This window comes from Bufo gargarizans, chromosome 5 (assembly GCF_014858855.1).
Source record: "Bufo gargarizans isolate SCDJY-AF-19 chromosome 5, ASM1485885v1, whole genome shotgun sequence".
In the NCBI taxonomy this organism is placed as follows: Eukaryota; Metazoa; Chordata; class Amphibia; order Anura; family Bufonidae; genus Bufo; species Bufo gargarizans.
In genome coordinates, this window is record NC_058084.1 from 473,050,958 (window position 1) to 473,066,428 (window position 15,471).

Below are 15,471 nucleotides of genomic sequence, written 5' to 3' on the forward strand. Positions count from 1 at the left end.
GCGGCAGGGGAAATATTCGAATTTGTGATATTTTGCGAATATTTGGGCGAATATTCTCCATATATTCACAAATTCGTTATCTACAGTCATTATATTCTTGATTGTGGAAATCGGCAATTGAAAAATTTGCATTGCGAAAATTCGCAATCAACACTACTCCTAAAGTCAAAGATATTGCAGTCTTCTCATTGGCCCACAGGCTAGAATCAGTGAGAGATAATGTGTACTAATTTAAAAAAAGTCTCGAATATTTTTTTATTATACTATTACTATATTCTAAATATTAGCAAATTCTTGAAGTGCCAATATTCACGATAAAAATTTGCAATTCTAATATTCGTGATCAACACTAGACTTGACTACCCAGCTGCTGTTTCCACATGGATTTTGCACCAATCCTATGTCATGGCACCCCTTATTTGCACTCTATTTCAATCTGCATGAAAAAAATCCACTCCCAAATGAGCGTCCATATATTGCCCTTGGAAACAAGAGGATGCAGCACACAGAAAGGTTTTGGCACAGTATACCTTCTAAAAACAGCATGAATTTTAAGCTATATGAAGATACCCTTACACGTATCTCACTGCCTAAAGGTCATTTAATGAAATTATGAGACTCTGAGGACCCTGCAGTCTGCCTTAAGGAACAATTTAATGATATGTATGGCTATTTTATATTCAAATACATTTCAGGAGTACAAAGTTAAGGGCAATAGGATCAAGATATGGTGATTTTTTTTGAAAAGTGGTTGCTATGTTGTCATAACAACCGAAATGTGTTTCCCCTAGATTATTGTCTGAGCTTTGATTATCTCTATCCGCTTTAATCTTTGTAGACTTGTCATGTGTCATACAATTGCCAAACAATGTTAAAAAAACAGGGAGGAAAACCAGTCCATGTATCATCCCAAATGCAATAACAAGAAATATGATCTTAAAAAATGTTCGGAAAATGTAACTCTCAGCTGCAGAAAGGGCTATCACACCCAAGATGGTGGATACAGCCCCCTGTACTATAGGATAACCCAGAGAATGTAAAGCATCAATCACCCTTTCATTTACTTTGGTTTTGAGATTGGAGACATAAGCATATGTAATGTGAGCAGAAAAGTCTACAGAGAATCCAATGCAGATGACAAGGTTGATCATGGAGATGGAATCTAAGTTAACATCCCAATAAGCCATGAAACCAGTAACACCCACTATGATAGAAGCTATGGTGAATGTCACCCACAAGGAGCACAGAGGGTTTGGAATTAGGAGGAGCGAGATCACAAGCATGGCACCTGCAGCAACAGCAACATTCTGTATGGTGTTCTCTATGATTACAGCATATTGGTCAAAATATATAAATGCTGGATGATATACAAGAAGCGGGATCTCACAGCTCTTTGCTGTGTCCCTGACTTGGTTTAACATGTCTCTCTCATCCACTGCTGAAGTAACATTTACCGTCTGTATGAAGAAACGAGAAGCTCTTATAGCTCCTGACTGAATGTCCACGTCTTGTTTAAAATCTGGAAATCCCCTAAACAATATTGACAAATGATCAATAAAGTTGCTCTTGTCACTAATGTTCAAGTTCATCTGGTTAGCCATCCCTCTGTATGCATTCAACCAGGACTCCTGAGAAAGACTCACTAACGTAGGAGTTATTTATAAACGACTCCAGGCACCTGTCAATTTTACTCTGGACATCGGAATCCCAGTATGAAACCTCCTCAGTCACCACAACCATAACTCTAGGACCATATTCTGAAAAATATAAATCATCATTGTCATAGAAGGAACGAACATAAGAACTATCAGTAGCTAAATTCCTTAGATCAATCCCTTCCTGAACCTGAAAACACCCATAAATACTGCTGGCCAGATATCCCGCATATAGAAATCCAACAAGGACCTTAGTCCAGATGTTTGTTAGGAATGGGCCATAATACTTATGAAAAAAACTAGTCATGGGGTGGTCAATCTCTTTGCCAGTGATTTGGCTGTACCCTCCTCCAACACAACACATGTTATAAGCTAATGAACGATTGTCATCTTTTTCTTCTGTCAACTTCTTACATATGAACCAGTGCCTGTTATTCTCCTCTCTTCTACCATTAAGAGCTAAGAAAGCCCCAAAGCAGGTGACGTTATACAGGAAACAGAACAAGATGGCCGTCCCAGTGTATATACAGAATGACTGCACTGACCGGAAAGAGGTCAGAATTCCAATGTAGAAAGCTAGAACATCTGTGAGTGTTGTGATTGTTATGGAAACAGCAGCTTCAGAGTACGTTTCCGCCATTCTTTCTTCAACTTTATCTTTTACTTTAGTTTGTTGCCAGCTTGAAATCATAATGAACATGTCGTCCACCCCGACACCTGGAAGCACCAATAGTAATAGCAATAATAAATTTCTTTAAATCTAATAAATATTCAATGAAGTTTTCAAAGATAAAATGATTTTTTTTTTAAACAAAAAGCAATAATTGATTTTGCAATAATTAAAGAATTCACAGATACTGAGTTCCCTTTTCTGGAAGTATATACATTTATTACTGAATATGCTACCTTAAAGAGGACCTTTTATGTTTTTTTATTTTTTAAACTGAATACCTTATGTAGTAGTCCACTAACTGCTGAGTTATTTTTTCTTATAGACCCCTCTTTTGTTTCTTTGGTGCCCAATATGTAAATGACTACAATCGGTACAGGGAGGAGAAGATCACAGATCTCCTCAGTGGGTGTCTCCTTCTCCCTGGCTGTGACGCTGTCCAATTGCAGCGGACTGCTCCACTGCCAGGGAGAATACGAGACGGGAACAGACTATGTAAGCGAGTATAGTTGTAACTGTCACGTCCACACACACACAGGGGGAAGGATAGTGACCACTGCGCTCCACCCTTACCCCTAGCCCTGCCTACTTGCCTCACGAGTCCTGATGACAGGGGACAACTGGACGACAGTCCCTTGCTTAGGATATGTGCAGGGAAGACAGACAAGTAGAGTTGAGCGAAAACCTGGATGTTCGGGTTCGAGAAGTTCGGCCGAACTTCCCGAAAATGTTCGGGTTCGGGATCCGAACTCGACCCGAACTTCGACCCGAACCCGAACCCCATTGAAGTCAATGGGGACCCGAACTTTTCAGCACTAGAAAGGCTGTAAAATAGCCCAGGAAAAGGCTAGAGGGCTGCAAAAGGCAGCAAAATGTAGTTAAATCCCCTGCAAACAAATGTGGATAGGGAAATGAATAAAAAAAATATATATATATTTACCAATATCAATTGGAGAGGTCCCATAGCAGAGAATCAGGCTTCATGTCACCCACTACTGGAACAGGCCACTGTCAGATATTAGGCCCCGGCACCCAGACAGAGGAGAGAGGTCCAATAGCAGAGAATCAGGCTTCATGTCATAGCAGAGAATCATTCTTCATGTCACCCAACACTGGAACAGGCCACTGTCAGAAATGTTTAGGCCCGGCACCCAGACAGAGGAGAGAGGTCCCATAGCAGAGAATCAGGCTTCATGTCACCCACCACTGGAACAGGCCACTGTCAGATATTTTTAGGCCCCGGCACCCAGACAGAGGAGAGGTTCATTCAACTTTGGGTTGCCCCGCAATATAATGGTAAAATGAAAAAAAAAAAAGAGGATTGAATGAGGAAGTGCCCTGGAGTACAAGAATATATGGTTAATGGGAGGTAGTTATAAATGTCTAATCTGCACAAGGGATGGACAGGTCCTGTGGGATCCATGCCTGGTTCATTTTTATGAATGTCAGCTTGTCCACATTGGCTGTAGACAGACGGCTGCGTTTGTCTGTAATGACGCCCCCTGCCGTGCTGAATACACGTTCAGACAAAATGCCGGCCGCCGGGCAGGCCAGCACCTCCAAGGCATAAAAGGCTAGATCTGGCCACGTGGACAATTTGGAGACCCAGAAGTTGGGGCCGAACCATCAGTCAGTACGTGGAGGGGTGTGCACAAGTACTGTTCCACCATGTTAGTGAAATGTTGCCTCCTGCTAACACGTTCCGTATCAGGTGGTGGTGCAGTTAGCTGTGGCGTGTTGACAAAACTTTTCCACATCTCTGCCATGCTAACCCTGCCCTCAGAGGAGTTGGCCGTGACACACCTGCGTTGGCGACCTCTTGATCCTCCTCTGCCTTCGCCTTGGGCTTCCACTTGTTCCCCAGTGACATTTGGGAATGCTCTCAGTAGCGCGTCTACCAAAGTGCGCTTGTACTCGCGCATCTTCCTATCACGCTCCAGTGCAGGAAGTAAGGGGGCACATTGTCTTTGTACCGGGGATCCAGCAGGGTGGCCACCCAGCAGTCCGCACACTTTAAAATGTGGGCAACTATGCTGTCGTTGCGCAGGTACTGCAGCATGTAGTCGCTCATGTGTGCCAGGCTGCCCAAAGGCAAGGACAAGCTGTCCTCTGTGGAAGGCATATCGTCATCGTCCTGCGTTTCACCCCAGCACCAGTGATGGGCCCGAGCTGCGTTGGGTGCCACCCCGCTGTGAACATGCTTCATCCTCATCCTCCTTCACCTCCTCCTCATCCTCACCCTCCTCGTCCTCCAGTAGTGGGCCCTGTCTGGCCACATTTGTACCTGGCCTCTGCTGTTGCAAAAAACCTCCCTCTGAGTCACTTCTAAGAGACTGGCCTGAAAGTGCTAAAAATGACACCTCTTCCTCTTCTCCTGGGCCACCTCCTCTTCCATCATCGCCCTAAGTGTTTTCTCAAGGAGACATAGAAGTGGTATTGTAACGCTGATAACGGCGTCATCGCCACTGGCCATGTTGGTGGAGTACTCAAAACAGCGCAACAGGGCACCCAGGTCTCGCATGGAGGCCCAGTCATTGGTGGTGAAGTGGTGCTGTTCTGCAGTGCGACTGACCCGTGCGTGCTGCAGCTGAAACTCCACTATGGCCTGCTGCTGCTCGCACAGTCTGTCCAGCATGTGCAAGGTGGAGTTCCACCTGGTGGGCACGTCGCATATGAGGCGGTGAGCGGGAAGGCCGAAGTTACGCTGTAGCGCAGACAGGCGAGCAGCGGCAGGATGTGAATGCCGGAAGCGCGCACAGACGGCCCACACTTTATGCAGCAGCTCTGACATGTCGGGGTAGTTGTGAATGAACTTCTGCACCACCAAATTCAGCACATGCACCAGGCAAGGGATGTGCGTCAAACCGGCTAGTCCCAGAGCTGCGACGAGATTTCGCCCATTATCGCACACCACCAGGCCTGACTTGAGGCTCACCGGCAGCAACCACTCGTCGGTCTGTTGTTCAATACCCCGCCACAACTCCTGCATGGTGTGGGCCTGTCCCCCAAACATATGAGTTTCAGAATGATGTTTACCCCGGGCTGTGCTGAAGTTGGTGGTGAAGGTGTGTGGATGACTGGATGAACAGGTGGAAGAAGAAGAGGAGGAAGCCAAGTAGGAGGAGACGGCTACAGGAGGCAAAGAATGATGCCCTGCGATCCTTGGCGGCGGAAGGACGTGCGCCAAACAGCTCTCCGCCTGGGGCACAGCTGCCACTACATTTACCCAGTGTGCAGTTAGGGAGATATAGCGTCCCTGGCCGTGCTTACTGGTCCACGTATCTGTGGTTAGGTGGACCTTGCCACAGATGGCGTTGTGCAGTGCACACTTAATTTTATCGGATACTTGGTTGTGCAGGGAAGGCACGGCTCTCTTGGAGAAGTAGTGGCGGCTGGGAACAACATACTGTGGGACAGCAAGCGACATGAGCTGTTTGAAGCTGTCTGTGTCCACCAGCCTGAATGACAGCATTTCATAGGCCAGTAGTTTAGAAATGTTGGCATTCAGGGCCAGGGATCGAGGGTGGCTAGGTGGGAATTTACGCTTTCTCTCAAATGTTTGTGAGATGGAGAGCTGAACGCTGCCATGTGACATGGTGGAGATGCTTGGTGACGTAGGTGGTGGTGTTGGTGTTACATCCTCTGTTTGCTGGGCGGCAGGTGCCAATGTTCCTCCCGAGGCGGAGGAAGAGGTCGAGGTGGCAGCAGCAGATGAGGTAGCAGGGGAGCCTGAGTGAGTTCCTTGTTTTTAAGGTGTTTACTCCACTGCAGTTCGTGCTTTGCATGCAGATGCCTGGTCATGCAAGTTGTGCTAAGGTTCAGAACGTTAATGCCTCGCTTCAGGCTCTGATGGCACAGCGGTGCAAACCACTCAGATCTTGTCGTCAGCACATTGTTTGAAGAACTGCCACGCCAGGGAACTCCTTGAAGCTGCCTTTGGGGTGCTCGGTCCCAGGTAGTGGTGGCCAGTAGCAGGCGAACTCTCTTGGCGACGGGTGTTCTGCTTTTGCCCCCTGCTCCCTCTTTTGCTACGCTGTTGGCTCGGTCTCACCACTGCCTTTTCCTCTGAACTCTGAATGTCAGTGGCCCGACCTTCATTCCATGTGGGGTCTAGGACCTCATCGTCCCCTGCATCATCTCTTACCCAGTCTTCCTCCTTGACCTCCTGTTCAGTCTGCACACTGCAGAAAGACGCAGCAGTTGGGACCTGTGTTTCATCATCATCAGAGACATGCTGGAATAAGAGGCTGGAAAAAGTAAATTTGAGCATAACGAAGAGCTGGAAGACCAATTAACACTAATTAGGTAAATTGGCAACATGATTGGGTATAAAAAGAGCTTCTCAGAGTGGCAGTGTCTCTCAGAAGCCAAGATGGGTAGAGGATCTCCAATTCCCACAATGTTGCGCAGAAAGATAGTGGAGCAATATCAGAAAGGTGTTAACCAGCGAAAAATTGCAAAGGCTTTGCATCTATCATCATCAACTGTGCATAACATCATCCGAAGATTCAAAGAATCTGGAACAATCTCTGTGCGTAAGGGTCAAGGCTGTAAAACCATACTGGATGCCCGTAAACGACACTGCACCACAAACAGGAATGCTACTGTAAAGGAAATCACAGAATTGGCTCAGGAATACTTCCAGAAACCATTGTCAGTGAACACAATCCACCGTGCCATCCACCGTTGCCAGCTGAAACTCTACAGTGCAAAGAAGAAGCCATTTCTAAGCAAGATCCACAAGCTCAGGCGTTTTCACTGGGCCAGGGATCATTTAAAATGGAGTGTGGCAAAATGGAAGACTGTTCTGTGGTCAGACGAGTCACGATTCGAAGTTCTTTTGGAAATCTGGGACGCCATGTCATCCGGACCAAAGAGGACAAGGACAACCCAAATTGTTATCAACGCTCAGTTCAGAAGCCTGCATCTCTGATGGTATGGGGTTGCATGAGTGCGTGTGGAATGGGCAGCTTGCATGTCTGGAAAGGCACCATCAATGCAGAAAAATATATTCAGGTTCTAGAACAACATATGCTCCCATCCAGACGTCATCTCTTTCAGGGAAGACCCTGCATTTTTCAACAAGATAATGCCAGACCAAATTCTGCATCAATCACAACATCATGGCTGCGTAGGAGAAGGATCCGGGTACTGAAATGGCCAGTCTGCAGTCCAGATCTTTCACCTATAGAGAACATTTGGCACATCATAAAGAGGAAGGTGCAACAAAGAAGGCCCAAGACGAATGAACAGTTAGAGGCCTGTATTAGACAAGAATGGGAGAGCATTCCTATTTCTAAACTTGAGAAACTGGTCTCCTCGGTCCCCAGACGTCTGTTGAGTGTTGTAAGAAGAAGGGGAGATGCCACACAGTGGTGAAAATGGCCTTGTCCCAACTTTTTGGGGATTTGTTGACACCATGAAATTCTGATTCAACATATTTCTCCCTTAAAATGGTACATTTTCTCAGTTTAAACTTTTGTTCCGTGATTTATGTTCTATTCTGAATAAAATATTAGAAGTTGGCGCCTCCACATCATTGCATTCAGTTTTTATTCACGATTTGTATAGTGTCCCAACTTTTTTGGAATCCGGTTTGTATGAAATGTGCGAAAACGCACATACTATAAAAAAAAATTATATTTTGCCCATACGGCAAATGGCGAAATGAAAACAAAACTTCAAAACGGTAGATTTGCCATTTTTGATTGCTTCATTTCCCACAAAAAAATTAAATAAATAGTGATCAAAAAGTTGTACACACGCCAGAATGGTATCCATGAAAAGTATAAGTCAGCCCCTAAACTGATTTGTTTTCAAGGTTTTTTATTATTCTATCAGAATCAAAACGCAAGAAAAACTACACACATATAAGGTATAGCCGGATTTGTACTGACCTGGAGAATGTAAATAAAAACCTGCAAAACTATGTCGGAATTGCTTTTTTTCCCCCAATTCCACCCCCAATTTATCCTGCTTCCCACTACATTATATGCAAAATGAAATAGTGGCAACGAAAAGTACAATATGTTTCCATAAAAATCAAGCCCTCTTACGGCAATGTGAATGGAAAAATTTAAAAGTTAAGGCGCTGGGAGTACAGGGAGCACAAAACGAAAACGCAAAAATGAAAAAACCTCTGGGGTAAAAAGGGTTAAGGGAAAATTTATTTTAACCATATTCATTTGGGATTTTACTATTGTTAATGTATGTGGTATTGCCATGGCTAGATTAGAAGTCCACTTTAGACAGGTCTATAGACATAAAGTTGGCAGATCTGATCTGTTTTTGCTGGCTTAAAAATACTTTTCATCCTCAAATCCCCCTGTGGAAACAAGGGATATGCTGCCATCAATAATGTTATCAACAATCATAATTACTAGTAAATACTTTTTGATTGGCTAGCCTTCCTTTAAATGTTTATGTTTTCTGCTCTTTTGTTGCTGGGTATAGTGTGAACAAACACACTTTAACGAATAGTTAAACGGCCCTAATAAGAGCCACTGTTTATGATTTTGTCTTCATTTAAGCTTTAGTTTTTCTCCAGTTTTCAATTTTCTATTTTTTCTTCTTTCTTCCACTAGTTGGGTTATTTGTGACCTCCTTCCTTTGTGTTTGGTGATGCAGGAGACATACTGTAATTTGAACTTTTTCCATAAAGCTTTCTAATAACTTCATGGTATTATCATACATTTGATAAATTAAGAAAAATTATGATAAAAAAATAAATAAAAATCAAAGTTTAGGCTATAATATGGTGTGGTATATTTAATTGATATAGTATATTAATATTTTATAATTATACTGTAGTAGACAGTACTAAAATACGTATAAACTGTAGCTCTTGAATGAACCCAATTCATGTTCTTTGTAGTACAGTTGTACACTATTACTATGGTAAAGTAGGACAGTACAACTTTTCATTAATACAAATGGTGATATACTGTATATCTATCTATCTATCTATCTATCTATCTATCTATCTATCTATCTATCTATCTATCTATCTATATATAGCCAAATAAGTAATAGTATATCTATCTATCTACATATACACTATATATTGCGATATTTTACAAAAGGGGCAAGCAGATTAGGAGTGGGGAAGATGTGGACGGATGTGTGGAGAAAGGTTGCTGAGGAGGATCGGGCATAGTGCAGTGTACTGTACAAGCAGGGATACCCAGAGGAGCCATGCTATAAAGACACAGAAAGCAGGGACAAATACTACCATATGATACTGCAGTTTCATGCATGCGCCATCTGCTGTTTACCCAAATTGCACCCTGAATTTTCTCACTACTCTTTTTATGCACTTCGTTAGTTAATGAAACAGGATATCGCTCTGCACTCACTCGATTCTACTGTGATCGCTAGCGCTGCTACATCTGTAATAAGAGAAGTTATCTGCTGTCAGATATTGAAATAGTGGAATGTCAATTAAGTACCTCCAACAAAAATCGAGATGTATGTTCAAAGTTGGAAATTAGTCACGATTTAACGCTCAGCGCTCATAAATAGGGATGAGCGAACTCGAACTGTATAGTTCGGGTTCGTACCGAATTTTGGGGTGTCCGTGACACGGACCCGAACCCGGACATTTTCGTAAAAGTCCGGGTTCGGGTTCGGTGTTCGTCGCTTTCTTGGCGCTTTTGTGACGCTTTCTTGGCGCTTTTTGAAAGGCTGCAAAGCAGCCAATCAACAAGCGTCATACTACTTGCCCCAAGAGGCCATCACAGCCATGCCTACTATTGGCATGGCTGTGATTGGCCAGAGCACCATGTGACCCAGCCTCTATTTAAGCTGGAGTCACATAGCGCCGCCCGTCACTCTGCTCTGATTAGCGTAGGGAGAGGTTGCGGCTGCGACAGTAGGGCGAGATTAGGCAGATTAACTCCTCCAAAGGACTTGATTATTGATCGATCTGCAGCTGTGGGTCATTGAGCTGCTGATCCTCAATTGCTCACTGTTTTTAGGCTGCCCAGACCGTTTGTCAGTCACATTTTTCTGGGGTGATCGGCGGCCATTTTGTGTCTTGTGGTGCGCCAGCACAAGCTGCGACCAAGTGCATTTAACCCTCAATGGTGTGGTTGTTTTTTGGCTAAAGCCTACATCAGGGTGAAGCTGTCACACCAAGTGCATTTAACCAGCAATAGTCTGTTTATTTTTTGGCCATATACTACATCAGGGGCAAGCTGCGCCTGTCACCAAGTGCATTTAACCCTCAATGGTGTGGTTGTTTTTTGGCTAAAGCCTACATCAGGGTGAAGCTGTCACACCAAGTGCATTTAACCAGCAATAGTCTGTTTATTTTTTGGCCATATACTACATCAGGGGCAAGCTGCGCCTGTCACCAAGTGCATTTAACCCTCAATGGTGTGGTTGTTTTTTGGCTAAAGCCTACATCAGGGTGAAGCTGTAACACCAAGTGCATTTAACCAGCAATAGTCTGTTTATTTTTTGGCCATATACTACATCAGGGGCAAGCTGCGCCTGTCACCAAGTGCATTTAACCCTCAATGGTGTGGTTGTTTTTTGGCTAAAGCCTACATCAGGGTGAAGCTGTCACACCAAGTGCATTTAACCAGCAATAGTCTGTTCATTTTTTGGCCATATACTAAATCAGGGGCAAGCTGCGCCCGTCACCAAGTGCATTTAACCAGCAATAGTCTGTTCATTTTTTGGCCATATACTACATCAGGGGCAAGCTGCGCCCGTCACCAAGTGCATTTAACCCTCAGTAGTGTGGTTGGTCAAGCTATCACACCAAGTGCATTTAACCAGCAATAGTCTGTTCATTTTTTGGCCATATACTAAATCAGGGGCAAGCTGCGCCCGTCACCAAGTGCATTTAACCAGCAATAGTCTGTTCATTTTTTGGCCATATACTACATCAGGGGCAAGCTGCGCCCGTCACCAAGTGCATTTAACCCTCAGTAGTGTGGTTGGTCAAGCTGTGACACCAAGTGCATTTAACCAGCAATAGTCTGTTCATTTTTTGGCCATATACTACATCAGGGGCAAGCTGCGCCCGTCACCAAATGCATTTAACCCTCAGTAGTGTGGTTCGTCAAGCTGTGACACCAAGTGCATTTAACCAGCTATAGTCTGTTCATTTTTTGGCCATATACTACATCAGGGGCAAGCTGTGCCCGTCACCAAGTGCATTTAACCAGCAATAGTGTGGTTATTTTTTGGCCATATCCCAGTCTAATTCTGTCACTAAATCCATACCGGTCACCCAGCGCCTAAATACTAGGCCTCAAATTTATATCCCGCTAAATCTGTCGTTACCGCTGTACTGTTTTGGCTGGGCAAGTTATTTAGTGTCCGTCAAAGCACATTTTTTGTTCAGGGTTGAAATACAATTCCCAATTTAGCAATTTCATAATTTAGTGGTTTCTGCTATATCAGAGCTATTTGAAATCTATCCCTAAAAGGGTATATAATATTCAAGGTGCACATAGGGTCATTCAGAATAACTTCACACACACGCTACTGTGCATTTCCAAGTCCAATTCTGTTAGTAAATCCATACCGGTCACCCAGCGCCTAAATACTAGGCCTCAAATTTATATCCCGCTAAATCTCTCGTTACCGCTGTCCTGTTGTGGCTGGGAAAGTTATTTAGTGTCCGTCAAAGCACATTTTTTGTTCTGGGTTGAAATACAATTCCCAATTTAGCAATTTCATAATTTAGTGGTTTCTGCTATATCAGAGCTATTTGAAATCTATCCCTAAAAGGGTATATAATATTCAAGGTGCACATAGGGTCATTCAGAATAACTTCACACACACGCTACTGTGCATTTCCAAGTCCAATTCTGTTAGTAAATCCATACCGGTCACCCAGCGCCTAAATACTAGGCCTCAAATTTATATCCCGCTAAATCTCTCGTTACCGCTGTCCTGTTGTGGCTGGGAAAGTTATTTAGTGTCCGTCAAAGCACATTTTTTGTTCTGGGCTGAAATACAATTCCCAATTTAGCAATTTCATAATTTAGTGGTTCCTGCTATATCAGAGCTATTTGAAATCTATCCCTAAAAGGGTATATAATATTCAAGGTGCACATAGGGTCATTCAGAATAACTTCACACACACGCTACTGTGCATTTCCAAGTCCAATTCTGTTAGTAAATCCATACCGGTCACCAAGCGCCTAAATACTAGGCCTCAAATTTATATCCCGCTAAATCTCTCGTTACCGCTGTCCTGTTGTGGCTGGGAAAGTTATTTAGTGTCCGTCAAAGCACATTTTTTGTTCTGGGTTGAAATACAATTCCCAATTTAGCAATTTCATAATTTAGTGGTTTCTGCTATATCAGAGCTATTTGAAATCTATCCCTAAAAGGGTATATAATATTCAAGGTGCACATAGGGTCATTCAGAATAACTTCACACACACGCTACTGTGCATTTCCAAGTCCAATTCTGTTAGTAAATCCATACCGGTCACCCAGCGCCTAAATACTAGGCCTCCAATTTATATCCCGCTAAATCTCTCGTTACCGCTGTCCTGTTGTGGCTGGGAAAGTTATTTAGTGTCCGTCAAAGCACATTTTTTGTTCTGGGTTGAAATACAATTCCCAATTTAGCAATTTCATAATTTAGTGGTTCCTGCTATATCAGAGCTATTTGAAATCTATCCCTAAAAGGGTATATAATATTCAAGTTGCACATAGGGTCATTCAGAATAACTTCACACACACGCTACTGTGCATTTCCAAGTCTAATTCTGTCACTAAATCCATACCGGTCACCCAGCGCCTAAATACTAGGCCTCAAATTTATATCCCGCTGAATTTGAATACAATACATTGGGCCAAATAATATTTTTGTTGTTGTGGTGAACCATAACAATGAGGAAAACATCTAGTAAGGGACGCGGACGTGGACATGGTCGTGGTGGTGTTAGTGGACCCTCTGGTGCTGGGAGAGGACGTGGCCGTTCTGCCACATCCACACGTCCTAGTGTACCAACTACCTCAGGTCCCAGTAGCCGCCAGAATTTACAGCGATATATGGTGGGGCCCAATGCCGTTCTAAGGATGGTAAGGCCTGAGCAGGTACAGGCATTAGTCAATTGGGTGGCCGACAGTGGATCCAGCACGTTCACATTATCTCCCACCCAGTCTTCTGCAGAAAGCGCACAGATGGCGCCTGAAAACCAACCCCATCAGTCTGTCACATCACCCCCATGCATACCAGGGAAACTGTCTCAGCCTCAAGTTATGCAGCAGTCTCTTATGCTGTTTGAAGACTCCGCTGGCAGGGTTTCCCAAGGGCATCCACCTAGCCCTTCCCCAGCGGTGAAAGACATAGAATGCACTGACGCACAACCACTTATGTTTCCTGATGATGAGGACATGGGAATACCACCTCAGCATGTCTCTGATGATGACGAAACACAGGTGCCAACTGCTGCGTCTTTCTGCAGTGTGCAGACTGAACAGGAGGTCAGGGATCAAGACTGGGTGGAAGACGATGCAGGGGACGATGAGGTCCTAGACCCCACATGGAATGAAGGTCATGCCACTGACTTTCACAGTTCGGAAGAAGAGGCAGTGGTGAGACCGAGCCAACAGCGTAGCAAAAGAGGGAGCAGTGGGCAAAAGCAGAACACCCGCCGCCAAGAGACTCCGCCTGCTACTGACCGCTTCCATCTGGGACCGAGCACCCCAAAGGCAGCTTCAAGGAGTTCCCTGGCATGGCACTTCTTCAAACAATGTGCTGACGACAAGACCCGAGTGGTTTGCACGCTGTGCCATCAAAGCCTGAAGCGAGGCATTAACGTTCTGAACCTGAGCACAACCTGCATGACCAGGCACCTGCATGCAAAGCATGAACTGCAGTGGAGTAAACACCTCAAAACCAAGGAAGTCACTCAGGCTCCCCCTGCTACCTCTTCTGCTGCTGCCGCCTCGGCCTCTTCTGCTGCTGCCGCCTCGGCCTCTTCCTCCGCCTCTGGAGGAACATTGGCACCTGCCGCCCAGCAAACAGGGGATGTACCACCAACACCACCACCACCACCTCCGTCACCAAGCGTCTCAACCATGTCACACGGCAGCGTTCAGCTCTCCATCTCACAAACATTTGAGAGAAAGCGTAAATTCCCACCTAGCCACCCTCGATCCCTGGCCCTGAATGCCAGCATTTCTAAACTACTGGCCTATGAAATGCTGTCATTTAGGCTGGTGGACACAGACAGCTTCAAACAGCTCATGTCGCTTGCTGTCCCACAGTATGTTGTTCCCAGCCGCCACTACTTCTCCAAGAGAGCCGTGCCTTCCCTGCACAACCAAGTATCCGATAAAATCAAGTGTGCACTGCGCAACGCCATCTGTAGCAAGGTCCACCTAACCACAGATACGTGGACCAGTAAGCACGGCCAGGGACGCTATATCTCCCTAACTGCACACTGGGTAAATGTAGTGGCAGCTGGGCCCCAGGCGGAGAGCTGTTTGGCGCACGTCCTTCCGCCGCCAAGGATCGCAGGGCAACATTCTTTGCCTCCGGTTGCCACCTCCTCCTTCTCGGCTTCCTCCTCCTCTTCTTCCACCTGCTCATCCAGTCAGCCACACACCTTCACCACCAACTTCAGCACAGCCCGGGGTAAACGTTAGCAGGCCATTCTGAAACTCATATGTTTGGGGGACAGACCCCACACCGCACAGGAGTTGTGGCGGGGTATAGAACAACAGACCGACGAGTGGTTGCTGCCGGTGAGCCTCAAGCCCGGCCTGGTGGTGTGTGATAATGGGCGAAATCTCGTTGCAGCTCTGGGACTAGCCAATTTGACGCACATCCCTTGCTTGGCGCATGTGCTGAATTTGGTGGTGCAGAAGTTCATACACAACTACCCCGACATGTCAGAGCTGCTGCATAAAGTGCGGGCCGTCTGTTCGCGCTTCCGGCATTCACATCCTGCTGCTGCTCGCCTGTCTGCTCTACAGCGTAACTTCGGCCTTCCCGCTCACCGCCTCATATGCGACGTGCCCACCAGGTGGAACTCCACCTTGCACATGCTGGACAGACTGTGCGAGCAGCAGCAGGCCATAGTGGAGTTTCAGCTGCAGCACGCACGGGTCAGTCGCACTACAGAACAGCACCACTTCACCACCAATGACTGGGCCTCCATGCGAGAC

At 45.3% G+C, this 15,471-nt stretch overlaps 1 protein-coding gene across 1 annotated transcript in view; it reads right to left on the reverse strand.

Annotated features, from left to right (window-relative positions):
• Nucleotides 1–1,665: 1,665 nt before the first annotated feature.
• The window catches only part of LOC122939036 (patched domain-containing protein 3-like), a 47,317-nt gene continuing 33,511 nt past the window's right edge, over nucleotides 1,666–15,471 (reverse strand). The window contains exons 4-5 of the mRNA XM_044294964.1: nucleotides 2,201–2,372; nucleotides 1,666–1,757 (exon numbers count right to left, since the gene is read on the reverse strand). Of these exons, the coding sequence (XP_044150899.1) occupies nucleotides 1,745–1,757; nucleotides 2,201–2,372 (185 nt within the window). The 3' untranslated portion in view covers nucleotides 1,666–1,744. The remainder of the gene's footprint in view (nucleotides 1,758–2,200; nucleotides 2,373–15,471) is intronic.